The 27500-nt window shown below is 39.5% G+C and overlaps 2 protein-coding genes across 6 annotated transcripts in view; both read left to right on the top strand.

Moving 5' to 3' along the window:
* The first annotated feature begins 614 nt into the window (after positions 1-614).
* On the top strand, positions 615-5144 carry LOC138000851 (transcription cofactor vestigial-like protein 4). 2 transcript variants are annotated; one of them, XM_068847519.1, is made up of 4 exons: positions 615-747; positions 848-914; positions 1706-1865; positions 2429-5144. In XM_068847519.1, exons 2-4 carry the CDS (start codon positions 851-853, stop codon positions 2892-2894), a joined length of 690 nt encoding a protein of 229 aa, XP_068703620.1. In that variant the 5' UTR covers positions 615-747; positions 848-850; the 3' UTR covers positions 2895-5144. The 2 variants fall into 2 exon arrangements, with proteins under 2 accessions (XP_068703620.1, XP_068703621.1); XM_068847520.1 differs by lacking the exons at positions 615-747; positions 848-914 and adding an exon at positions 1420-1601.
* Positions 5145-18708: 13564 nt separating this feature from the next.
* Positions 18709-27500, top strand: part of LOC138000852 (centriole and centriolar satellite protein OFD1-like) — a 43027-nt gene continuing 34235 nt past the window's right edge. For 2 of the 4 annotated variants that reach the window (XM_068847521.1, XM_068847524.1), the window contains exons 1-4: positions 18715-18807; positions 21980-22180; positions 22301-22369; positions 25987-26023. In XM_068847521.1, the coding sequence (XP_068703622.1) occupies positions 18727-18807; positions 21980-22180; positions 22301-22369; positions 25987-26023 (388 nt within the window). In that variant the 5' untranslated portion in view covers positions 18715-18726. Of the gene's footprint in view, positions 18808-21894; positions 22181-22300; positions 22370-25986; positions 26024-27500 lie in introns of all 4 variants that reach the window. The other 2 variants (XM_068847523.1, XM_068847522.1) reach the window with 2 other exon arrangements.

Raw genomic sequence — 27500 nt, forward strand, 5'->3', positions numbered from 1 at the left:
TACCATTTTTTAGATGTTCGAAAATCCTAGGACAGGCAGGCAAGCAAGAAATTTTACAACAAATGTTCCGAAAATTCTAGATCTCAAATCGTCTTCCGAACAGATATTTTCCGAAAATTGACGTTTGGTACCCCTGTTATGATGGTAGAGTCAAAATCTCTGAGCGTGCAAATGAAGGGACGAAGTTCCCGGTGTTGTGGCTGTCCTCTGTGATTATATGGGTGGGTGATTATCATCAGCTGAATAGCTGCCCAAACTTCAACCTGCTCAAACAAAACAAGAATGATTAGTAAAATAATAGTATCAAATATGGACAACAAATCAACTAAAAGGCAAAGAAAACTGTTTTTTCAGAAAAAAAGAATTTAAATTTAGAAAGCTAACTACATTGTTTAATATTCATCTTAGTGCTTTTATATCCATGGTATTTTAGCCAGTGTACCTCCGACGGCCGCCTCCTCCCCGAATTTTTTTTCCGCGAGGCGGAGGAGGCGGATGTTGTACACAAGCTACAGTATGTAAAAGAAATGCTTTTGTCATCTCTCCGTTTAGAGATCTTGTCACGCACTTTTGACCAATCAAATCAAGCGATTAGTCACGGGGGTCTTCGTCATGTCTAATTCTTTTCATTCCTAAGCACAAATCGCATGTTTGTTTCAATTTAATTACATGGTAGCGACAAATTGAGCTTTTATAAAGGAAAATAATCTTCCAGGGGCCTCTCCACCTAACGGAGAAAGACTTGTGGTATATTTTGCGATCGAATTTCGTGATTTTCTCGACGCTGTCGCTTGTATCACTCCACTTTTGTTGAGTTTACAGAGCTGATGTTGTTCTCATTCGCCAGGTGATGGAGACTCCATTGGACGTTCTTTCAAGAGCAGCTTCCTTAGTTCAACCAGATTCGAAAGAAAGTAAGTTTTAGTGCATTTGACTTAATTTTCTCGAGAGCATGTTAAAATTCAGTCGAAATTTTATGGTAAGTTGAGGAATTTGTCGAATCTATCGTGTGAGAAACGTGTATGCGCTTGTATTCTGGTGGTATCACTTTGCTATCCCCCATTTGTTGACAAAAATTTCAGTTTCTCGAGGAATGCTGTAGAATTTCCAGAATGAGGTGATTCAAAAGCGAAATTTTCAAGGATGAATAGACATTTTAGTCGTGTTATGTTTGGCATGACAAATTTTCTTGTCATGTTAATAAACAAAGCATCCACAAATTATTGGCATTAGTACACAACCTCTCCAATGTGTTTCTCTCGAACGTTTTGAGCTGCACTGCAGCAAATATCGCTTTTGACTGTCAGAACGCTGTCAATAAAGCATTCTTCGATTTGTTGCCAGTGAGACTTTTTGCGAAATAGCGGAAATATTTATTTACGTTCTATTGTGAAACAGCGTGTTCGCGTTGTTTGCGTCACTGACATTCCATTGAAATTTCTTAGTTTCAAGCCTTACTCACTGAGGGATTTCTAAACGACCGTGATATTGTGATCGTGACAATAGTCGACATTTCTTGGACAGCAATCTAAGTTTCGTCACCCTTTTAATTCTTTCTCTCTTTGCGATAGTAAGATATGGCATTGCCAAGAACAAAAAAGGTGATGATCAAATTGACGAGCTGGTTTGACTTGTTCATTGGATGTTTGTATGCTAGGCAATTACTGAACTGTTAAGGAGTTCCTGGTTGAATTATTTTGTTCAGATACAGAGCCAGAGGCAAGTGAAGATTCGCCAAAAGTCATGCCTTCGGCGGAGAATCGAAGAAAGCGAAATCTAGAAAGGAGAGACATTGCCCAAGTGTTGAATTTCGACGACAATCGATTAGAAAAACTCTCCTCAGTGAAAACAGCTGGAACACAGACGTAAGTGTTTACTAAACGTTCCGTTGAAGCTGGGTTTGTTTAAATCCTTGGCATAGTTGAATGCATAAAAGATCAGTTGGAAAATGAAGTTTTAGGTTGACTGTCGACCTCTTGTACAACTGTTTGGAATCACGGTTGCGGAATTATCCCACAACTATATATAGATGTGCCTATTAAAATATGTATTCATTAGCTTTGCATTATCTTTTCTCCAGACTTAATTGGTGAAGTGTGGGGCAGATATGAATTAATTGCAAATTGCAATTTACCACTGGTTTTGCATTGCTCATATGTTAACTAGCTGAAGAATGGTGCTTTTTATACTGAACCAATCAAAAAGCAAGACTCTGTGATTTCCCTTGCTTGGCCCCACCTGAATTGATTGAGTTTATGAAGGCTCTTTTTTATAGCTAGAGTGTCTTCCAATTGGCAAAGGAAATTACTCTAGTTGGGTTGTTTTCATGGCATCAGGTTGAAAATTGCATTGTGGCAATATTTGACCAAGCAACAATCATTCAAATGAGTGAGGCATTTAATTATAAGGTGTTTTGCATCACTCACAGGTCACCATTAAACCCAGTGCCTACAACAAAGTCAAGAGTCGACTCTGGTCCACCTCCTCTTATTTCTATTGTTCCGAAATCAGGAGAAACTGGATACCTACATTCGCATATACCAGTGCACACAAGACCATCTGTCATAACTTCCACTAACATTCGCAGACCAGTTGGTTTTATGCCCCCGCCACATCTGTACAGTCCATCAGACATGTTTTGTTATCCTGGGCCTCACAGACGTGAGATTGTTGAATCAGGAATGATTGACCCTTTTGTAGAAGAACATTTCCGCCGCAGTCTAGGGGAGGATTACAAATGTGTGAGCCCAACATCGATGTCCGTAGCTGGATCAGTGGATGATCACTTTGCAAAAGCCCTTGGTGACACATGGCAGAAGTTAAAGAAATCTGATGTTTCAAACCAGCCTTCAAATACTACTCAGCTACAGTCAATTGTCTCCCCTGCAAACTAATGTAATTTATAGGTGATCACAGACTAAGCATCTAGCTTAAGACAATAAATAATTAAATTATTTAATGAGCTAATCAGATTGCAGCAGGGATTGCATAGGTTATTAAATCAGATACCAGGAATAAACATTTTTGGCTTCTGCTTTAATAGGCTGCACACATGAAAGATTGTGACTTAATTTAGTTTCGAATAGTACATGCTGTAAAAACCATGTTCCTAAACTTCATGTTTGTTTCACGTTAATTATTTTCATGACATGCATGCATGAAAATTTGAAAGTTCAAAGTTGTTCGGTAAGCAGTATTTGTGGTCAGTACTTGTTAGTGAAGAGGATGGAGGCTACTGTCTTGTGTTGCCACCTTGAGTGAGTAGTAAGCAATCAATTCCTGGTTGCTAACTTATCTTGCTCGTGTGCCAGTGATACATGTATAATATTTTTTATTTTCGGTGAATATACGTAACTGTCCCATTAACCCTTTTACGCCTAAACTGGCCTAAACCGGCCAGACTTATTATTTTACTCTGTCTAATGCCAGGCAATTTTACTCGTCAATGGGGAACCCCTGGGAGTCAATATGTTAATGTTTGTATCACCAGTGAGTGTTTTGAAGTCTCTTGGCCCAAAACATTTTACATGGTTGAACTCACAAATATCTGGGATTATTAATATATCAAATTTATGACACTCTTACATGTAGTTCAGTGACCAGTGAAAACTTGATGTCGTCTGCCGGATACTTACTGTACCTTTAGGTGGGAACTCTAGATTTGAGCACTTAATGGTAATTTTGTTCACACTATTCAGTCAGAAACAAAGTTCTCCCAAAGAAAAATGTTGATGAGATAGCATGGAATTGGAAGGGGTGATAAGTCTATGGACTCAAATTACTTCAATGAAAGTTGTGAAAGACTGGCACCATTTATAAGACACAGCTTGGGTGTATTTTCACACCATGTTTTTTACTGCCTTGAGTTGGATGAAACAAGTTTATTGTTTGTACAAACCATGAAATTTGAAATTAAGGCATCTACCAAAACATGTTACAAAACAGCCCCAAGTAATCCATCTGTAGCAGCAGCTATTGATTCTTGTTTACTTGTTGCTGTCCAAAAATAAAATCTCAATAATAATAATCACGAGGATTTATCAGCATACAAGAGTCAAAGGAACTTGTCATCAGTCACCTTAACAAAATAACCTAGCATAATACTATTTTTTTATTACTATATTATTATTATATTGGTCATTTTATTAGTTATCAATGATTTATTATTGATAATTACTAATTAAAGAAAGCTCTACTACCCAGTTGAGGTCAGAAAGGTGAGTCTGCCATTCTTTCACTCCCTTGCCACAGAGACATTCTAACAAGAATTTTAAAAGTGAAGTTCTGGTGTTTGCAGTGTGATCATGATATGCAGGGTACGGTTTATGATAATCAGTGCTGTTGAAGAAGATAATGTTGCTTTGTCCAATGGGTATCCTTGTTGTAGTTGTCTTGAAGATAACAGAAAAAAACAATGAAAGGGGTAAAAATAATAATTTGTTTACCAGAAAACGGAACTGGATGTTGTTTTGACTTGTTTTCCTAACCGTTTCACAATTATTATGCTAGCATGTAGTGTAGGTACTTACATGTAAATCAACTGGTTATGTGAAAAATTGAAAGTTAAGCATTTTAAAGATACTTTCCAAATTGCTTATGTTATTTAATTTTATAAAAGGTTTATATGAACAATTAGCCCTTTGGGGAATGTATGAAGTATTGCAAACTCAAGTCTGGCCTGGTAATCTGGCAATCAGAACTTTTTTAGATGAATGAAACATACATAGTGACCAGGACAGTACTTGAAGAGTCTCATTGAGTTCATTAAATTTTGAATTGTCTACAAGCTTTGAAATTGTCGTAAACTCTTACTTCTGTTGGAGTTCAGAAGGGGTTTGGTGTTGAGGGAGTTGCCATCTGGCTATCCGGTGTCGTACTTGTCACTTGAGCAAAAACCCACTCCAATTTGGTCTTTTACTAACTTCATCCAAGTGCCAGTCTCTTCGACCTCAATCTTATTTTTCTCAACAGAATTAGGCCAATCCCAATTTCATTTTACTATCAGTACGGTAACCCCTTCAGGACTCTGATCTCTTTTGCATGCGCTTGTAAGTAGGTGAAAAAAAAATTAATGTTTTGTTTAATATGTAAATGTGTCTTTGAATAAAAGGTGTTTGCCATTGAAATTTAACTGGCATATAAGATACATATTTGGATTTTTTACATAAGTAAATCATGGCCGAGAATCCACGCAAGTAAACACGACGCACACATTCGAAAGCCATGCACTGAATAGTAATCAATTCACATTCGCCTAATAAGCTACCCTGTGCCTCGTGAAGGATAAGTTATGGTCGAAAGAATTTTGCATAAGGCGTAGGGTGAGCTGAAAGAAGAAATGGCCAGCGACGCTGAAGGGGAGGAGGGTGGGGAAATTTGCAGACACTGTTGAGTCAGTAGACTTGCGAGAAGAGAGAGATTTGTATGCAACGGCGTTTTAAAGGTCTTGAGAATTTCCCTGGGGACTCTTACGGCCAGTAGAATAGCTGCGACGGGAGCACGGAGTTATGCGATTAGCTAAATCGGCCTGCGGCGGCTTTTCAGGCTTTTACGCAAATAAGAATAGCAGAAAAATGCTCTCAAGCGATAGCGAAAATGAGGACAGGAACGAAAAAGACTTTTCTCGCTTCCCTACATTTACCTACAAAGCTAGCCTTGCTCAGTGCTCTTCCAACACTTAACACGACTGCTAATGCACATGACACGTGCACCTGAGCTTTTTACGTGGGATGCCGTATGCATACACGTCATAAAACCAGTCGAATTCGTTTTCTTCTTCTTCGTAGTCACAACTGTGCATATCCCGCGGAAATTGAATTCAACCCCACAAAGGGGATCAGGGGGAATAATAGGGTCTTTAAGCAAGGACTACGTGAGTAAATAGTACTGTGACCGGAAGTTATTTCTTCCCACCATGCGAAGGTGGCCTGGTTTCTAGCCTTATGCAATGCAATGCGGTCATGAAGATCGGACGGGTTTTATCGATCTCCGCCATTTTGCAACATACACCACGACGTACTGTTTCTGTCTCTGTGCTGATATCCATCCCAATCCTGGTCCTAACTCTACGGAATGTGCTGTCTGCCACAAATCTGGCTAAAAACCAGGGGCACCCAACGAGAATATAGTTCTAAACCACAAAACATCGCTTTGTTAAACATATTTTCGTATTTAAACGGAAGATATAGCCATATTTTTATCCCCTAAAAATGTTTCATCTGTTCGGATTTCCTAGCTGAAAGTATAGTGATCCGAAAATTATAGGGATCAAAGCTTATCTTTTCGAAAATTTCAGCCAGAAAACAGGCTCCCGAAAATTCTTGGTGACCTTTTTAGGGTAAAAATCCGTTTAAAATGGGCAATTATACCAATCTTAAGATGTTCGAAAATCCTAGGACAGGCAGGCAAGCAAGAAATTTTACAACAAATGATCCGAAAATTCGAGATCTCAAGTCGCCTTCCGAACAGATATTTTCCGAAAAGTGACGTTGGGTGCCCCTGAAAAACCAAAGAGCGATTGCATGTGATCTTTGTTCAAAATGGTGTCACAAAGTGTGGCGGCGTAACACCTAAGGAATACCGACAGCTACAATGAGAAGACAGTCTCTTCCATTTGCCAACATCAGTTTATAATCTGATCAAAGTATGACCCTTGACCCTGATATTTGTATCTTGCTAGGGTATGATGATGTTGCAAAACGATTTCTGAAAAATTGTAAAGTGGGTGACATAAATGTCACCCTGCTAGCAGAGCCTTTCTTTTGCTTGCTCGATTTTGGCGTTCTCGAGAAAGGCTCTGCATGAATCGAGTAAGATCTTTATTGAATATGCGCTGCATATTGCCGGGATACAGTCTTGAACCCAAGCCTAATATGCCAGATCTCGCCGCCATCTTGGTTTTTTATGGCACAGCGGGCTCAATTATAACCATCGGTTTTGTCACTAAACGGACGCTCGCACTGGAAAAACCGGTTTGACGAGAGAAAGCAAGATTGACTAGTCCAGAAGTTCGGGCTGCGGCGGCTTCAAAGAGTTGACGCGATTCGGGCAGAGCCTCATTTTCTCCTCCTCAGTGAAGAAAATGACAAAAGGAGGCTCTGCTCGCAGGGTGCATAAATGTCAACGGACTCGCCGGATTTATATTCGCTGATGTCAAACTTTGGCTTTCATCGCTCCTTTTCGATATGCTTATTATTACGGAAACTAAACTTGACACAAGTCTTCCAAGTAGCCAGTTTGAAATTCAAGGCTTTTGCTTACTTCGAGTGGATAGAAATTGCTCTGGAGGTGGTGGTATTATGTATATCTGCAATGACATCATTTACCAACGTTCGAAACATCTGGAAAACCACCTTGTGATTGAATGCATTGCTGTCAAACTAAAACTTCGCAACGTATGGTCAACATTAATCGGTCTGTATAGATCACCCTCACTCCCAAAGAACATGTTGAGAAAGGAACTTGCCACTTTGTTGGAAGCCTCTACTCGAAAAGCCGAAAGCGTCCTCCTTTTGGGGCTAAAACAATAGAAAGAATAACATGATTGTTTCCTGCAAGGGTTGCGAACCAACGACGAGTAATCTTTGGATCAGCTGCTACACTACTGGGGTATCTCAATTGTGATTTACTATGTCCAGATAACCTCCCTAAAAATGGCCGCGATCTATTACACATTATGAATCTCTTTCACTTTAAAAACCTTATCAACTCTCCAACTCGCGAAATAGCGAAGACAAGTACCTTACTGGACTTAGTTCTCACTAACGCTAAAACAAAAATATTAACTACTGGAGTGGTAAATCCGCACATTAGTGACCATTCACTGGTATTTTCCATTCTGAGGGCATCGCTACCGAGATCGCGTTCAAAGAAAGTTACTTTTCGCAGTCTCAAAAATTTTGACACCGAAAGTTTTCTTTCTGTTTTAAACACGGTCCCATGCATTTATGAGCTTCTTCGATTCGATGACTGTCGATGACAAACTTTATGCCTTTGAATCTCTTCTTCATGATGTTATAAACAAGCACGCACCACTCAAGCAAGTCCATTTGCGAGGCAATCATTACTGAGGCGAGCAGCATTATTGGACATAATGCAGGCAGCTGAGCCCTGTGGCCTCAGCTCGTAGTCACTAAAACATGGAACGACCTAAAACCACCTACAATCACCTGAAAACATCTACAACCACCTACAACCACCTCATAAAAAATCTACAACCGTCTACAACCACCTCAAAAATATCTACAACCACCTACAACCACCTCAAAGACATCTACAACCACTCACAAAGAATCGAATACCATCTTAAACAAGCCATAATTGTATAAAATAAGCAAGACGACAATATGTGGTTACCATTTAGCCAAAAAAATCCGGATGGCATGATCGTGGCATAAAGGTAAGCGATTTTCCGAATTTGTTAAAAGCTAACCGGATGAGAATGACGCTTTACCCTGCATTCCATCCTGTAAACCGCGCTAAAATCGTGAAAAAGGGCCTGGAAACGAAACAATCCTCACGAATTTTCCCGAATTCCGGGAAATGCCGGCACTCTATTTCCCACAATTTGGGAAATTCGTGAGGATCGTTCCGGCTGCTGTTGTTGAAGGTAATACCTCTAAATCTTCTAACTTCATTGCTTGGTCATTTTTAAACGACTAAGAAAACGCTTTCTTTGTTTTTTTTCCTTCTTCAGAAGAGCAAAGATTCAGAAAACCAATTAGATCTTTTGAGTTCGAGAAGTTTGAAGAAAGTTGGGTATTGGACGCAAGTCGTCGAAAATGGGCCTGGGTGGTGAAAGTTTTTGATGAGTGGAGGATTGAGAAAAATTAGGCGGTAGTTAAACTGAGCTACAGTGGCTAACCGTTGATAGAAGAGAATCTAAACGAAATGTCTGACGAGCAGCTGGATTTTGCCTTGGCCAGATTTGTTGCTGAAGTTAGAAAAGAGACGGACAAGAGTATCGAGGAAATATTAAAAATATTGCCGCAAGCAAGCTGCAATATTAAAAATATTGCAGTGCAGTCAGCGCACTACAATATAAAGCGTTTTAGCTCGTTTAAGATTACCCCTGATAATTTCCCTGCCACCGAAAAAGACCGCACCTGTTTTTCTCACACGGTGTGCATTATTTTCCCCTCGGCATTCGGTGATATCATGCAGAAAAAAAACAATGGGTTTGGCTGACGATCATTAATTATTGTGCCGTATTTGCCGATGAATGGCGTAACTGATCCGTCATCGAAATCATGTATGGAAAGCCATTACACGAAATAGAACAGATGCAAATAATTTTCTTTACAAATCTCAGAGGAATAAATGCACCTCTGCGGAGAAAGGCCATTGTTTCATACTTCAAAAGGAAGTCGACTGCTGTAAATCAAGATCCAATGCAATTTTGGTCCACATCTCAACCTTTTTAAATACCAGTAAATCATACAAGCCCAATAAATAATGTAATTCTACAAGAGGGGAATAAGATGACCACTGACAAAAAGCAAATATAGCTAGTATTTTTAATGATTATTTTGTAAACGTAGCGAGTAATATTGGGGAGCCTGTGGACAGCACCGGCGACTTTCAAGATCATCCCAGTGTCCAAGCCATTTTAGAAAATGACATAGAGCGTACAGATTTTGGTTTTTCACCCATAAGCACCATCCACATAGAGCAACTTTTGAAACTTTGAAACAAATGAAAGTAATCAAGTCAAGTGGATACGACCACATTACTCCGGGACTGCTTGAAGAATCTGCATCAGTCAAATGTTTCCTCTTTGCTCTATCTTCAACGCCTGGATTGCACAATGCAAATATCCTAAGAACTGGAAAAAAGGCCAAGTCACACCTTTATTTAAAAAGGACAATGAACTCAGCGAAACAAACTATAGACCAATATCTGTTTTGCCGGCTATTAAGAACATATTTGAGAAACCACTTGCCTCCCAGCTTCAAGCTCACTTCGGTGGAATCCTCTCTGACTACCTATCAGCTTATCGTAGAAATTACAATTGCCAAACGGCGCTAATAAGAATGGTTGAAGACTGGAAGAATAAGTCTTGACAACAACAGACTTGTAGATTTGTCCAAAGCCTTTGACAGCATACCACATGCATTCCTACTTACTAAACTAAAGGCCAACGGTTTGAACCACCATACATGTCATCTGTTAAAAGATTACTTGCAGGATAGAGAGCAAAGAGTAAAAATCGGCGACAATACTCTCCATGGCTACGTGTTAAACGAGGAGTTCCTCAGGGGAGCACTCTCGGTCCACTTTTATTTAATGTTTTTATCAATCATATTTTCCTCTTTGTTAACGCCAACTTAAACATCTGTACCGACGATCAGCTGCAACAAATCAATGACTCACATGAGAATCTGGCAGCACTCCACCTTACAGTGCAAAATGAACTTGATAACGCAGTTCACTGGTACAAGATAAACAGATTGAACGATAATCTTGAGAAATTTCAAGTAATGATCCTTGGAGAAACTAGCCGTACATATAATTTTAGCGAAGCTCGAAGGCGCACGCGCGCGGAGCACCATTGTTAAGAAAATATGGTACATCGATGCGAGAAATCTTGGTTTAATAGCCATGACGTCATCGACCGTCCGTACGAACGTCCGTCCGTCCACCCATCCATGTATGCCAATGTGACCAGTATCACGCTAGTTTGCAGCATACATCTTTGATATAGGACATCCACCAGCCAAACCAAGGTATCCACTGATCAGTATTACGTGACTATATCGCGGGCTCAAGCTTAGAACTCACCGAGGTCAGCTGTTTTTTAAGTTGACCGCTGATCAGGCACTGGTTTTCGATTGAATTGCAACCTCAACTATAGCCTCTCGAGAGGCTATGGCTCAACCCAGGTTAACTCACCTAAACATAAACGAGGCTTCATTTTTCGCGCGCTTTTCGTGGCTCGACGCGGCTATGTCCGCGGCTACACAGCCATACTTCATCAACTATAGTTCTTACACAGTCAAAGCTTTTCGTGTTCAGGTGGAAAACGGTTTTGAAGATGTTTTCTTTCTGCATTTTTCGCTAGTTTTAATCCAGTTTGGCATATCATGATATCTGTGGTCGACACTGGTGACTACGCAAATTTCCCTTTCGTAAACGGTCGTTGCCATTTGAAACGGTCTTTGCCATTTCTCAGAACGGTCGTTGCCATCTGAAACGGTGGATGCCATTTATAACGGTCGACTACACACTTCACTTCAAAGAAAATTAAAAGAAACAAACTAAGAAAAAATATTAACAAATATTAAGACAAAAAAGGAAAAAAAAAAAAACATTTATAGAAGAAAAACTGGAGGAAAAAAAGAGTCCGAAAATTTCGAACTCGTGTTCTTAGCCCTAGTAACCGCAACCTTTTGAGTTCTTAGACCTAACGAGTGTAATTCAGAGCGATTCAGAGCTAAAAAATGGCATCGACCGTTTCAAATGGCAACGACCGCTGACGTTCTGAGAAATGACAACGACCGTTTACGAAAGGGAAATAAGCGGTGGCTACGCAGTTATTCATGTCAAGCATCGGAGGCATATAAACTTAAAGCTGAGTGTTTATTTTTAATTTGTTTACAGCTGCTTTTTTCTTTGGCATATCTTTGAACTCTGATAAGGTTGTGTGATGCCTGGAGGACCTACAGGACCTATGTCTAGGACAGAAACGAAAGGAGAGCGAAACGACAAAACAGAATACCAGTAATAGCTCATACTTAGGGAAAGAAGTTACTCCACGAGGGGGACATTGGGGTATATTAGAAACCGCAAAACCGAAGAAAAAATCATCCAAAACCGCAAAACCGCAAAAAAATTCGGTCAAAACCAAAAACCGAATACAAAACCGTCAAGAAACCGATTCAGTGGTGACAAGTGGGGTATACAAAGCAAACTACACTAACACTTCTTTCATTAAAGTATTAGTGAATGTTATGGACTTCTCTAAACCCTTCGTATCAATTAGTATCTTCTTAAATCATAGGCTTTATTTCTGACGCTCTCTCGAGCCCGGACTTTGTGGGCTAATTTGGGCACAATCCATAATTGCTTGTTCCGCTGCTGGCGTGGGAGGCACGTTGGAAGCCATAGCTGACCATTGCACGCAAACTGACCAAATGATCGCCCGGTGTCTCGGGTGTCATTCCACACATGTGATCCCCTATCGTGACATTTTTGTCACGCATTCCTCTCAATAACTTGGGCGTTTCGCGGCTATTCGGGATACAGGTAATTGCCTGTCAAATCGAAGAGAAAGCGGAACCCAAACAGGAGAAAATAGGAAAACCCAAAAACCACATTGGATAATAAAACCGAAAAACCGCTATTATTTTCTACGAAAACCGAAAACCGGATGCTAAAAAACGAAAAATCCGCAAACCGCAACAAACACCAAAACCGAAAAACCGAAGTTTTTTGGTACAAAAACCGAAAAACCGATCTAAAAAATAGCCAAAACCGCAAAACCGAAAACCCCAATGTCCCCCTCCTCCACAAATTCTTTCCTTGGGCACTAAACCGTTTGTTATTTTTAGGGATGCATTATTTAAAGTGGATGCGTCAGTTTTAAAAGGTGGTTTAATCAATTCCTCATTTGTTCAGGAATGAAAATCGAATTTTTCTTGTCAACTGGAATTAAATAACAATTATCTGTGATCTTTTGGACATAAAGAAAAAGTTGATTTGTCAGTTTGTTTTGCTCTAAAATGCTAGCGAACAAGTGCTTTTTTAATCCGTTTGCCCAACTGGTTTTCAGACCTTTTCAGTGTGCCTCGACAGTGACAAGAAATTTTGCCCTTATATTATCAACACGTATTCGCAATGAGTTCTCGTAAAATTAGGGGGAAATCTCACTAGCTTGTGTTTTCAGAAGTTTGTTTAAAGCACCTAAACGTTATTTAAGTGTTAGAGCGGATCTTGTTTGAAGTTCGGTTGCATTTTCCGTATTTTGCCGATTCTTGTTCCAAGCCAAGTGGGCGTGTTTCAATGAAATACATCAAAATGTGAATGATCTTGTTTTCAGAGATAAAGTGGAATGAAGTACATCACTAAAACTCTTCTTTGACCTTAAACTGACAAAGTTGTTTTTACGGCTTCTAATTTTAGCGTGATTCCTATTCGCTGGCTATTTACAATTGACTCTGAAATGGCTTTTTTCCTTTTCCATTCGCTCGCTGAGGGTGCGCTTGTTTTCTTTAAAAACTCATGCGGTTCAAGAAAAATTCATTGCCAAACTGATGAATTCCAAAGTAAATTTCACTTGAAAAACCGATATCGTACCCATTGCTTCGTGATTCATGCGATATCGGTTTTTAGCGTAAAATTTACCGTGGAATTCAATAGTTTAGCAATGAATTTTTTTTATAGAAGAAAGGAAAGAAAATGACTTAATTATTAAAGCAGCAACCGGAAACATCAAAACGCGGTCAATTCGAAACCTTTTATTTCACTAACCCTACAGGCAGTAAGAAGAAATAACCAGGGAGCTCCGCTTTTAGGCTTGGCTAAATCTATATATTATGTAAAGTAGAACTAATTACCATCACAAGCACCTAGACTCGCTTTGAAGAGGAGGCATACATGAACTCGGAAAAGGGGTGGATTGCATGCAGGTTCTTTTTTTTCCGCCCAAAGCCTCTCGCGGCTTGGTTTAAGACAGGCTATTCCTTTGAATTTACGAACACAACCACCAACTTTCAGTGCTTCTTGATTGTGAAAACTTTAAATGTCGTGACTACTATCGTTTTTTAATAATGTGCAAGTACGAAAGGCCTACGAAATATTAATGGGCAAAGTTAAGAGAAGGATTTGATTTGAAAGATCAACATATCGCAGAGGCCTCTTTGTTGCCTATGTAAGTAAGTTTAACCAGGTACGCACATAAAAAAAATGTGAAAAAAAATGTAAAATTGAAGTTGTATGTAAAATGAAGGATATTGAAAAAAAAACTTCGACATGTTCCAAAATACTTGTATTAGAACTAGTCTTCCCACTCGTGGAGGTACGATGTTGTTGATGGTTGTAGTTGAACAACGATAAAAAACATGATTATAGCGATATTTCTTGTTTACAAACATTCACGTCACATTTCTGTTGATATCGAAAGATTCCGACCCAAGCGCGCTCGGTTGTCTTTGTTGTTGGTTGAACCAAAATGGCTTTGAGTGGCAATTCCTATAGAAGCCAAAATGGGCAACACTGGTCGATACTTTTTCTGTCGAGTCCAGAATAGGCCTTTCGCAGCCAGTGATCACATACTCATAGTAGAAAAAACCGCCATACTGATGACGAACTGCGTTCTGGGACTTCCAGAACAAAGAAAATCCAAATTAAGTTGCGTTATTTTAGATGCCCCAGTGCGCAATTTGCTCTCCAGTATGGCGGTTTTGTACCGTGTGATTGCAAATGGCCGATTTATTCCTCCAGTAGAAAGTCATATTTGTTTTACGCAGTCGACGATTTTTGCAGCAAGTTGAGAATTATCTCTTGGCGACGATAGTGTTTTCGCCAGTCCAGACTGTTTTTTTTTTTGCCGAGTCGAGAATCATTTCCTCAAGTCAAGAATTTTTCGCAATCGACAATTTTTTCAGCAGTCGCCAATTTTTATATGGCAGTCCTAAATACCATTATCCCTTGCCAACACTACCGTCTTTTCAATCCAGTGGAAGGAATTATCTACAGATAATACGGAACTGCTACATGGGTACGAAATGGTGGTGGCGTTTGCCAACATAATAGGGAAAGCTAACGGCAATCACAAACACTGACGTGCAAAAGATTTTTGACCATGTGTTTTCCTTGCACTCGGGAAGAGAGAAAATAGACCACTTTATTGAGCATGCCAACTCTTCCCATCCCGCAATTAAATTTACGGCTGAAATCTCTCCCAGTCAGAGATAACGTACTTGGAAACAACTGTCTACAAAGGCGAGAGATTCAGAAAGGAGTCAGTCCTTGATTTGCGCACCCACTACAGACCTACTGAAACATTTGAGTACACCCGGTCACGCAGCAGGTGTCATAATGGTTTTGTAAAAGGAGATACTCTAATCATTCTAGGAACAAACTCTTCCAGAGTTATGTTTAACAAAACATTGCAAAAAATGAAAACACGCCTTATCGGAGGTTAGCCACCGAAAATGGTGGACATGCAAGGTCCTGTCAGAAGTCATTTGTAGAAAGGCAGCCCTGGCACAAAAAGAGAAACCGCGGAAGAAAATGCTACCTTTTGTAGCGCAATCAGTCAACCGGTTGTGAAAGGCATACAGAATTAAATAACATATTAATGATGAGATGGTATATGAAATGAATCATATATAAACTGCGGATATGAAATCAAGTGACGCTATGATCTTCGTAGTTATGAACGCAATTTTTACAATTGCGTAGAGAAGCCTGAAAAATTCAGGACTTCAACGGGGTTTGAACCCGCGACCTCGCGATTCCGGTGCGACGCTCTAACCAACTGACCTATGAAGCCACTCACGTTGGGTTCCCGCGAGGAATGAATCAATGATGAAATGGTATATGAAATGAATCATATATGAGGTAGATCATGTGAAGAGGCTTCATATTGAGAGGGACGTCTACAAAGATGACTCTCTGAAGAAAGAAGCGAGGGGGAAGAGAGGATCAGGTCAGAGGACCCCAATTCCTTCTGACTGGAAGGGATTCCTAGGAGATGGAATCAACAAAGATGAACTCTTTAAACAACAATCAACCAAGGAGCGTCGTATACCAAGACGTAAATCACGCTATTCATTATGTTGTTAGAATACTAACCTTTACATTCGCTTCCTGGGTGGTTTCGCTACAGCTGCCAGAGGGAAAGAAACAACACGGAGTGGGTGGCTTGTTATCTGAAGATAGGGTAGATATCGCGGTTCTTGCGCTGTGCACTCGGCTCACGAGGAAGCTGATAAGCATATGATGATTCATGCATTTGATGCTAGTGTGCATAACCATCGCTAAATAAAGATCCTAAGCAATGATACTTGTGTTGTTTTGTTGGACTTTTCAATTGCTCCAGTTCTCCCGTTAGATGAGCTGTGGATCTCGTACGGTTCTTCGCCATCATCCAGCGCATACTATACAGTGTAGCTACATCCCTGGGTCGACAAAAAGCGTGTTGTGCCGATCGATGTTTCACTCATTAATTAAAAGGGTACGATTTCATTTTCCGGCGGAAGAGGAAAGAAGATGGCTTGGGATGTGTCGAACGAGTTACCATGCAGAGCTAAATCCTGCATTAATAATGTTGCCAGAGGATATTGATGATACATGTATGGGTGTCACTGAGTTGCAATCATGCAATCAAATTTGTTTGAGGAGTAAAAAAAAGTGTTTGTATCAGGAAAATCGAAGAAAAAAATAAATGACAAGAAACAACAACAATATTTATTCAACGCCAAAAAGTAGCATAGCTAATCGAGTTGGGTGGGAGCAAAATAAATAACATACCTAATTTACAGACATAACTGACATTATATTTCGTGTAACTACAAATGACAAGTGCAATTAAGAGAAAATTGTTACAAACACAAGTACACTTGCATGACGACGCCATTTGACTACAATTACCAGAATCCTTCAGGTTGTGCTTGTCTCATGCTAATTAGAGCTACTAGAGCTATTGTTATTTTTACCTTACTGGGAATACAAAATTTAAATAAAAAAAGAAAAACAAACTGTATTCTGGTAGTTGTAGTCAAATGACGCCAACGTGAAACTTCGGCTATTTTTGAAAAAAAGAGCGGGAGAATGAATTTTAGAATCGGTCATTTCATGTTACGTTTTAAGATTGCCAGTATAGTTCTCACACAATGACTGAGCTTTCTGTAATAACAGCAGGGCAACCGTTCACAATTATCGGCCGCGACGGCGGCATCCCAAAACACGAAAACAAAAGTAAGCAATTCTGATACAAACAATATTTGCAAGAAAAGTTTTAAACTTCATTGTAAACATGTAATTTTAAAGTTATTTTATTGTTGGTAGGGGTTCCCTTTAAAAATTAAACAACAGTACTTTCTGGTTGATGAATGTTAAAGCTTACGAGAAAGAGGGACCTAATAAAGTGCCAGCTAGGAAGCTGTTGTCCCTTACGACAACAACAGTGTATACTACAAAACCCACCAGGCTTTGGCCCGGTGTCAGAAATGTGGTATAAACAAATTTCATCCAAAGAAGGACAGGTGCACCCAACGAAGGTGTTTCGCACTGGAAATTCAGCAGGCTGAATTCATACTCTTTCGCTGGGAAACTTAAAAATTTTCAGCATGCTGGATGAGAACAGAAACTGGGGGAGACTGGAGAAGAACTTAACGCTGGTTCAACTTATCGCATGTTGAGAAAAAAAAGCTGTTTTGACCGGTTTGGCGAGTGATTTAGATATATGTACGACGTTCTTTGGCTGACTGGTAGTTTCCCTCACTATCTAGCCATGACGACTTCGTCGCGGTCAAAGTGTGTAATTATGCGAACCCCACTCGACTGGGTTTTGTGCATATGTAAGAGCATTGTTTTCCCCCTGCCACATGACTTTCCTTGCGTCACGTACCATCGGTGGTTCGACAGCGTTTCTTGTTTTCGACAGCGAAGTCGTCAAAACAAGTTTTCTTGTTATGTGAGATCGATTGAAAGTTCTGGAACGCCATTTATGCTCGTGTTGTCAGTGTTCGCGCGCTTTACAACTCGTTTGATCGATCAAACCAGATTTTCCGGTGAAACAAGAGCATTTGGTTGCTATGATACTACGTAGTTCCAATAGACCATTTTACAGTTGTGGCTAAGTTACCAGGCCTAGCAATGGAAGCGAGGCTGCCGGTGACCCTGTTTTGATACAAACCTTCATGCTTTTGTAATGTTAATATGGACAAATTAGCGTTACGACAACACAATTTACATGATAAAAGCAGTGAGGTCTGTATCAATGCAAGGTCACCGGCAGCCTCGCAGCCATTCATAGGCTTGGTCGCTGAGCAAACAACTGTAAAATGGCCTATTCTCCCTCGCATTTGGTTGCTATGATATTATGTGGGTCCAAGTCTCCCTCGGTAACAGTTGCGCTAAACTGCGCATGTGTAGACTAATCTATGCATACATAATGAATTACACACTTTGACCGTGTTGAAGTCCTAATGTGAGAGCTGAATTTTGCTCATTACATTATCATTCTGGGAGTGCGGAACACCTTTTTTTCTCCAAAAAAGCTCAAAAAAAATTTTTCTTAGCGTTTTCTTTTCTCTCTTTTCTTTCTTTCTTTTTGCCTATTATTATGCATATTAGAAATTATTTTCGTTGGGTGCCCCTGGAAAGAGAACCTGTTACAGTGAGGTGAAAGAAGATTCCCTAACTCCCTAACAAGGGTATCGTTTCCTAATCAGTCAGCGAAGAATGAAGTACTGAATATTGAGAGAGCATTGCATAATGGACTATATCTGAAAATTTGAACGCGATATTATCTCGGAGCGATGATGCTTATTCGAAATTTTACATTGAAGAATATATGGGCTTTTTATTTATAAGCTTTGATAGCTAATAACTGGCTCATTGTCAAAGCTAAAAGGCTTGAGATTAGGGATTTAACTAGGGATTTGATAAGTTCTTTTATCTTTGGCACTATGCCCTGAAACAATGACGTCAGGGTGGAGGAAAATGCTGCGCACAAACTGGGGGCTAGACTCCAGTACCGCTCTCTTTAAATTTGTCAACATGGCCGAATTGTCACCTGAAGAGTTTAGGAGGAATCTCTTTCAAGCTTTTCAGAGTCGTGGTGTGTTAGAAGCTCTTAAGGTAACAAAAAAGGATGAAATTTATATTATGAAGTAGTTCTAAAACAAATGTCCCACGCAATAGAGATCTGGTCTCTCATAATGGCCAGTTGTAAGTCTGAGCCCCCTCTCCTCCCCTCCGGTTACTTTCTAAGAAGTATAATTTTTTGTACTATAAATTCATTAAACGTATTGTAAGAAAAACACCCAACTGGTCTTCGAAGAGTGCAAACCTTGAATAATCAACACTGTGTAAATGCGATGACAAATCAGAAGACTGATGCATGCATATTGGCCATGGTGTAGCTATATTTACATGGAGCGGTTATTAAAACAAGAAGAGGCTAAATTGCAGAATACCCCGCAATTTATTTGCATTTCATTGAATAACAATAAGCTCTATTGTATTCCGACTCGTTGTTGAAAGAATGCTGCCTAGGGAAAACATTAGTGGTGAGGTGTTGCGTGGTATTCTGCAATTGCTCCCAAGAAGAAACGGAGGAGTTCGTAATTTAACTCAATATTTTTAATTGCTCTTTGGCTTGATTAATGGAAGCGCTCAATAAGAGGATTGTTAATTTATAATTAAATTGTAAATTTTCTAACCTAACCAATTCGTGTTGTAGACCTAGTTAAGGTTTGCTTGGGGTTCCTAAGGACCACCCTGTAAATTACATTTCTACCGCCATGTATTGTATTGGGTCGAGAAAGTTATAACAGTGCCAGAATTGTGCACAGGTAGTGGGTTCATATGGTGCCCTATGACTTTTTCTGGTGTTATTTATCTTATTTAGTCAACTATTATTGGTTGGCATGGCCATTTTTTCCTTGAGCTAGCCAAGGGTGCAAATTCTTAAGCCTACATGTAGTTTTCACTAGCAATGCAAGCACAAGCGCTAGCATAAATGCAACCGCAAGAGATTTGTGTCAAGTGAAAACGAAGCATAACACAAGCGCGAGCACATGGCTCAGAGACAAAGATTCACTCTGTGTAGTTCATGTTCTCTCTTACATTGCGGCACTGCAAGTGGAATCAGGAACAGGTCTTTTTCATTACTGGGTTGCTAAACCCAGTCGGAATCTGTGTAGCGTTTCGTCGTTTTCTTTTTTTCCGTGTCGGTAAAAGTCTTGCCTGTCACTCCCCTGCTTAGTGGTGTCTTTGTGCATAGAGTCTTCTGTGCGTATTTTGTTAGGTTTGAGGGGGCTGGGGTAATGTGTAGATTTCTCTGGTGCACACGGGAGGACATTTAATTATTAACCTGGAATGGCGTTGAAAGTCATTGTAACGCAAATGGGGTTTTAGAGCATCTTTAAACAAAATATGCCCTTATGGAGCTCCAGAATGGAACGTCAATTGGATAAACAACTTAGGCAATGAAAAATAAATACCTGGAATCTTTAAAGGGACGAGTAATGGTCTTCGACAACAATTTCATTTTTCGCCGTTGCATATCAAGTAAGCTTTAGCTTGGTACTATATACAACACTGAAGTCAAATGGCAATTATTTTATGGATTTAACAAACACTGAAGGAATCGAACGCCTTGAATGCATCACTGTGTTTACTGAAGTGGCATCTAAGTTGTCCGGCAAGTTACATTCATTTTAAGACTCAACTCAGCAAAGGTAAAAAAATTACTTGAATGAAAGCTTGTTGTTTCTTTTGTCTTTTATTATTTACCGTCAAGGTTCTTTTGAAAAGGGTTTGATGTGAACTGTCAGAAATTTATTTAATTGCATATGCTTTGTGATTTTGTGTTTCGTATGCATGCACGTAACTGAAATAGGAAGGGTTTCTTGCCTCTTAATCGCAAATATGTTGTTTGTTTCAATAACTGTTTCGCTGGAAAAGATTTCTGTGAAATTTCCAGCTTGTGTAAACTTGTCATGTTGTGTAATTTTCGAGCTTAACAAATTTGCATACATGTGTTGAAATGTGATACGGGAAAAATTTTTGTGGTAACGCATAAGTCACGAAAATAAACAGGTCTGTTGGAAGCGAGCTTGAGTTCAACAACCTGAGCCCCAAAATCAGCAAAAAATTGTCGATGAATAATAAAGTAGCTGCTATTTCCAAAATGATGGAATTACCTGGTGATAAATAACCTCGTCTTGGAGAGTTAATTTTTGACTTTGCAGAAAGAATGGTGGGCGATTGTGATCTTTGTTTTGAATTCGCTCATTTGTTGTCAAACTTTAGAACACTTGACAGAAAAAGAAACTTACGAAAACCCGGTATCTTGCCATCATTTGACACAAATGCTTCACTTTAGAAATCTTTAGTATTACAAAGCTGTCAGATGCTCAGAGGGCACGCTTAAACTTGTGGTGAAAGAAGTTGTGAGGGAGCTTGAAAATTATCAGCATGTCAGCCCAGAAGCATATGTTTCTCACTTCTTATTTATTTTCTTCAATCTTTTTGGGTTCAGTACTTTGCTAGTAACCACATGTCTTGTCAGGCTATTTACCCAAGACTTCTACCATGGCAATACAATGATAGACAATACCAAAACAATATCGTGCACTGTTAGAGCTACACATTACGCAAGGACAACTTGAATCTCCTGGAAGACAACACACAGCTCAGTTGACATTTTATATGGAATAAATCGCTGTGTTACTTCACTACCAACGTAAGCAATGCGTGTCTATTTTTTCTAAAGACGACAGGAATTTCTTCTTTCTACAAATGATTAATTAACAGGCCGGGAGCCAGGTTTTTAACCCCAGAAAAGGATCTGTTTCGTCGTACGAATGTGTGAGGACCTGTGAGCCAAAGGGCCTCTGCTGGTAAGACGTCTGGGTGACCCCTCAAATGGTCTTCTTAATGACCCCCCAACTTGAAAAAAATTGTCTGGAACGGTGCACGTACCACAGGCAACCCAGTGTACCCTCACGGAGGGTCTAGTTAACTGAACATCGCAGCTTGCATCGTCCTTGCGGTACATCCGGTTTTTACACAATACAAGCGAATGCAAGCACAAGCGCAAAGCTCAGGGAAAAGGGAAAATCTTGATGCTTGTGCTTATACATGTTGTTGTGTCAGGCTTGCTTTCACAATGAAATAAGTGCTCTTGACTTGTGCTTGTGTTTATGCTTGCTTTGCTAGTGAAAACCAGTCTTTAACCAATAAGAGTTGAGAAGGGAACCGGAAAAGGGGCTGAAAAGTTCTGTTTCCATTCCTCTTGTCTCAGACTCAGCTCAGAAATCGCCTTATAGCAGAACTCCAGGAGACAACAGGCCAACCAGGACTGGTACAGAAAAGCCAATCAATGGTGACAGATAATTTATATGAGCTTGCAGCCAATAGCCTCATTGCCGACCATCTAAAGAGGTGCAAGTATGAATATTCCTTGTCTGTCTTCTTACCAGAGAGTGGTTTACAAGAAAGCAAGGTGAACATGTATTTTTTATCTCTTGCAGACTATTTTTGTACATCTAAGGTTTTTTTAAATTATTACAATTTAAGTTAATTTGATTTTAAAAACATTTCTTTGTTATGTTTTTTTCCCTAGTTGCTAACTATAAGAGATGTTCTTCTGATTCTTAAGATCTCAGCAGGATCTCAGCTTTATAAGCATTTGGTAAGTACAGATGTACTATATACCAATTTTCCCCCCTGGTTTAATCTCTGTAAAACCAGTTCAAAATTTTTGAACCAGTTCAAATTTTTTAAACCATAACTCTTAATGAAAAAGGGACTTAAGAACTCTTTTAAAAAAAAAACTCTAAAGAAAAACTCTTAAACCCTACAGTGTAACTCTTAATGAAAAAGGGATTTTCCTTTTTTTTTTTGGGGGGGGGGGGGGGGGTGTAGTTAAAAGACAGGGGCTTAGTTTTTAGGGAGTCTCAAAACGAATGAGACATTGCTTTTGTCCGTGCTACTTCCAATATCCATGAACCACTATTCTTAACCCAATGATCAAGACAACGGTTGTTTTAGACTATACACTTCAGATAAGTGATTACTCTGAAGTAATTACTACAATGCACGCCAATTCCGTACATGGAATGCAGTGTCTGACACTTGCAGACTGCAAATCGTAGGCTAATCCTATTGAACTCATAGTTACTAAAAGCTAACAATTTTAAAATGGGTGCTTAGACTTAAATACTGTTTATCAGCACTACTCAAATGGGTGCTTAGACTTAAGTACTGTTTATCAAAGCTTTTTGTAGGCAGTTTACAGTATGTGGTCTGCAGTTGTCATACACCTCCTGGAATTAAATTGTTTCAAATAAGAAAGTGCATAACCTTAATTAATCACTACATTTAAATTCTTAAAATGCATGCAGTGTCCCTAACCTTAAATGAAAGCTAACCATTCAAAATAAGTTCTTAACCCAAATCACTAAGCTGAGCATTTGACCTTAATCACTAAAATTTGTTGGTCTGTGATACATGTAGCACCACAGACAAGTCAATCCACTATAATAATCATAAAATGATTTCTCTAGTTTATTTTATACATACTCCATAAAGAGTTCTACTTTATAATTACAGTTCCAAAATTTTGAACTGTTTTAAAAAAAGTAAACCAGGGGAAACAATTGAACTACAATACATACATGTACCGTACATTTTACCGTATGTAGCTATGTGTAAATATGTATTTACACTGTATCTACATGTACGTGTACCAAGTGGCCATGCGGGCCCTTTTCTCGAAAGTTATAACATTAGCATTTCTGGTGTGAAAAGCTATTTGTGACACTGCAGGTTGCTTGTTTTCAAAAGGTGTTCTTTTATTGTGTTTGGAAGATAATCATTGAAAAATAAAATGGTTTCGAAAATTGATGACTTAAAGCCTCTCCCTTCTCAAGATAAAGAGGGAATCATAGTGACTCCTGAAAAGAAGAAGAAGAAGAAGAAGAAGAAGAAGAAGAAACTGGGTTAACAGCTGACCGTGATGAGCTTTAAAATTGAGCCTGCAATGTGGTCATGAGATACTGGTCAGCGGATATGTTGTTTTCACAGGTGTCAATCGACCATAACATGGATGTCCAATATCAAAGATGTATGCCTTAAACTAGCTGGAGTATGGCTGCCTCGATGAGCTCTAAACTTGGGCCTCTGATATGTGATATGGTCATGTGATACTGGTCACAAATTGGCATATATGGAGGGATGAATATACATACGGCTGTATGGTTGTATGGTGACCAAAACCAAATTTTCTTGCACAGATGGGTTAGCATAGTTATTTTCTTATGCATGGTGCTCCTTGTGCACCTTTGGGTGTGGAGCTCCCCTACAATTACACAGCACAGCTGGACCTAAAGCTAAAATAGGCATTTTTAATAGAGAACTGAATTTCAAGCTAAAGTAAGTACCATAATGATTCGATTTAGCGCCCTCCTTCCAATAAGCGCCCCCTTCCGAATAAGTGCCTGCCCCTTCAAATGTGTATTTGTTAATAAGCAGCCCCATTCTAATTAGCGCCCCCATTCTTATAAGCGCCCCTATCTTAAGAAGTGCCCCTATTCCAATAAGTGCCCCTATTCTAATATTATTACAGCGCCTTCAGAGTATGTATCAAACATGGTTCATCTTTCTTTAATAGCTGACATACCATACGTAATAATGCATTACAAAAACAGTGGTCTTCGTCTTAGTTTCTCAACTGTTATGTCCATGTGAGTACATACATGTAATTCCTTCAAACCAATGATGTCCTCTTTAAATTTTGTGGTGATTGCTCTGCTGGTTGCTCTGGCCAGGACGGATCCAGGGACAACAAGTCTGTTTTCCAGTCTCCTTGATCCAGTCACTTTGACCTCTACTTTGTTATGGTGGCAGGCTTTGTAAACATGATTACCTCATGTAACAGATGAAAATTTCACTTCATAAACAAACATCGAATTCCAAGTCAAGAGCCATAATCGTAGATATTTACTACCGCTAAGTTCCGCTGTACTGTAGCTGCTTTCCCCCTTCTGCCTCATAATTTGTGTTGTTTGCATTGTTCTTACATGTACATAAGGTGAATCATTAACAGCTTCGAGCAGTGATGTTCAATTGCAACTGTAAACCCATTCTAACTCGTATTCAGCTGCGTACAGTGACCACTTTGCGTAAAAACATGGAGGCTGATGCTTCTCAGTTTGGCAATAAGATTAATCTTATTTTAAATTAACAGAATTTAAACTAGAAGCCGTACAGTTCAACATAGACGGGAAGAGAATATGAGGGTGGTGAGCAAACCAGAGTGAATTAGAATCTGCTAGTTGCAAGCGAAAGTGACTCGACAGGGCAAGAAGAAAGCCTTTTGATCTGGATATTGAAGAAGTCTTATTGGAATGGGTCCACGAATGACGCTCTGATGGTTTTCGTGTATCAAGCAAAAGGATCAGAAACAAAGCAAGGTTTTTCCTTGAGGAGAAACGCAAGGAAGTGGAACTTCGTCCAACACTCACGGCAAGCATTGGGTGGGTTTCAGAAGTTCATGACCATACTTGAGTTATGAAAACCCCACATTAGACAACAGAATCCCAAAAGTATCCCGAAAAACTAATTGACAAACTGATTGGATATGAGTTACAAGCAAGACAGCTACGTGTAAAGTTCTCCTACATTGAAAGTGACATTATAGCAATGGACGAAACAGCTGTTTGGCAAGACATGCTTTCCAATAATCTGTTGATTCCATCTGCCACAACACGATAGCCTTGAAAACAACTGGTCACGAGAAGACAAAGCTTTCAGTTTGCTTAACAGCAAAAGCAGATGGAACAAAATTGAAGCCTTTTATCATCTTTCTGGTGCTGAGAGAGAAACCAAATTACTCAATAAAGAATTCAAGGCTAAATGTGTTGAATCATCATCTTCTAATGGGTGGATGAACAAAGAACTGACCCTTGGGTATTAAAGAACTGTTCTTGGGAAGTTTTCATTCACCCGACGAATCTGGGCGTGGGATCAAGTGCCACATGACAGACACAGTCAAACAAGAACTATGCCTATCATAAATAGATCCTTAAATCATCCCAGAGGGTTGTACGAAAATCATTTAAGCCTTTTAAAGTACCTTTATGTCACTGAGAAATATGGTGAATGGATGGCTGGTGAAGCCCACTCTTTCACTGCACCGGGAAACATGCGTGCTCCACCCTGGAGAGAGAGAGTAAAATAATGTAAAAGTTTATATTGTGAGATTGTTGTATATCAATGAAAGTGTTTTTTTCTTTGTATAATCCTTAGGAAATCCTTATTGACAGAAACAGAACATCATCCAAGGGTATGTTGTTTACTGAGCACATGTCATAGGGGCTGGGTGTACCAGTTTGGAAGGAGGGGAAGGGCTTGTCTTTAAAGGGCTTTCCTTAATTGCTGTTTTGCACATGTTACCTAAAACACTGTCTTGAAAACGTGGCTTACAGGATGCGTCTGTCCTCATGTACATGAAAATGCACACTAACGACATTCCATGAAATGGGTTGCAAGTACGGCTCCTTTACGGGTTGCACACTGGTTAAACAGCTGTACGTGTGAGTAGTTTTGCACTTTTGCACAGGTTAAGAAACCGTGCTTACGAGTGGTATAGCACTTTCGTATGGGTTGTTCAAAAGCTCACACAAGTGATCAACGCCGGCCACATGGGTAGGCAAACAGCTTACTGAAAGTTTCGATAGATAAGTAAAAAACCTCAACAAAGAGCAGCCCCAATTGAGTGAAACAAATTGACACCAAAGAAGAAAAACCATGGAAATGCTATGTACAAAACTTGGGTCAGACAATAGTTTCACATTGTTTACACCTTGGGAACTTGAAGAGAATAGAATTTATATGATTTGCTTCGCTTCAAAATTGACTGCTCATTATTGCACACTACAGGTACTGAAAATGGCTCTTTTAGGAGCCACCAAATTGAATGCAATAAATAAAATCTTGTCCTTTGGATCCTACCTGTATGCCAACCTGACTGCTTAAAGATTGTCTTGACCTCACTGTGCCTGCAACCTCATTTCCAGGGTCTCTTTGTCGATGAGAAGATAGCCCCTGGTTGGGGCTGGTGCTGGTCACGTGGCTCTCCTGGACAAACATTTTCCCACTGGGGTAGAGTCTTCATTATATTTTGACCCACAACTGGGCAAAAGCGTAAGCGTTCACAAGGCAATTTTTTCAATAAATAATCTTTACTTTACAGTGTAAGTTTCAAAAAAGGTCAAAACAGCTGATGTTATATTCCCACAGGAGATTCCCACAAAAGCGGTCAAGCTAAATACAAGAGCTTTTGTGACCCATACGACCTTCGTTGGCGAGCAAAGATTGAAGTTTGCAAAAAAGACGATTTCCTTACTAGCTTAAGTTGCTTCTGGAGAACATACACTATCGTAAAAATACACCAAACACTACATTTCCTTGATAAAATGTCTCTTATTTTACTGGCGCTAAAAATATACATCACAATTTGTGTTTTATAAGTTAAACGCTAAAGCCTGTTGTGCAACTTGCAAAAAATATAACAGCGACAATTTACACAAAGTTGTTGAAATATATATAAGTCAAAACTGTCGACTCGCTGTACGAGTTTGCAACTTAGGAATCACTTTGTTTGATGTTGTTCAAGTATTAAACTTTGAATCCGGACCTTCTCACATTCGAACGATGCAAGTATATTTTCTGTTGCGTCCGATCGATTTGACAACAACTTTTTACCTTTCACGTCAAATTCCATGCGTAGTACATTCAATACCTTGCCGTGAGACGTTTTG

The sequence above is a fragment of the Montipora foliosa genome, chromosome 4, assembly GCF_036669935.1.
Source record: "Montipora foliosa isolate CH-2021 chromosome 4, ASM3666993v2, whole genome shotgun sequence".
Lineage (NCBI taxonomy): Eukaryota > Metazoa > Cnidaria > Anthozoa > Scleractinia > Acroporidae > Montipora > Montipora foliosa.

What these genes read in the sequence shown, in the direction of transcription:
- LOC138000851 (XM_068847519.1), top strand. Translation starts at nt 851, where the DNA reads ATGGAGACTCCATTGGACGTTCTTTCAAGAGCAGCTTCCTTAGTTCAA. An exon ending in TCAACCAGATTCGAAAGAAA is followed by an intron (nt 915 to 1,705) that starts GTAAGTTTTAGT and finishes TATTTTGTTCAG; the next exon opens with ATACAGAGCCAGAGGCAAGT. An exon ending in AAAACAGCTGGAACACAGAC is followed by an intron (nt 1,866 to 2,428) that starts GTAAGTGTTTAC and finishes CATCACTCACAG; the next exon opens with GTCACCATTAAACCCAGTGC.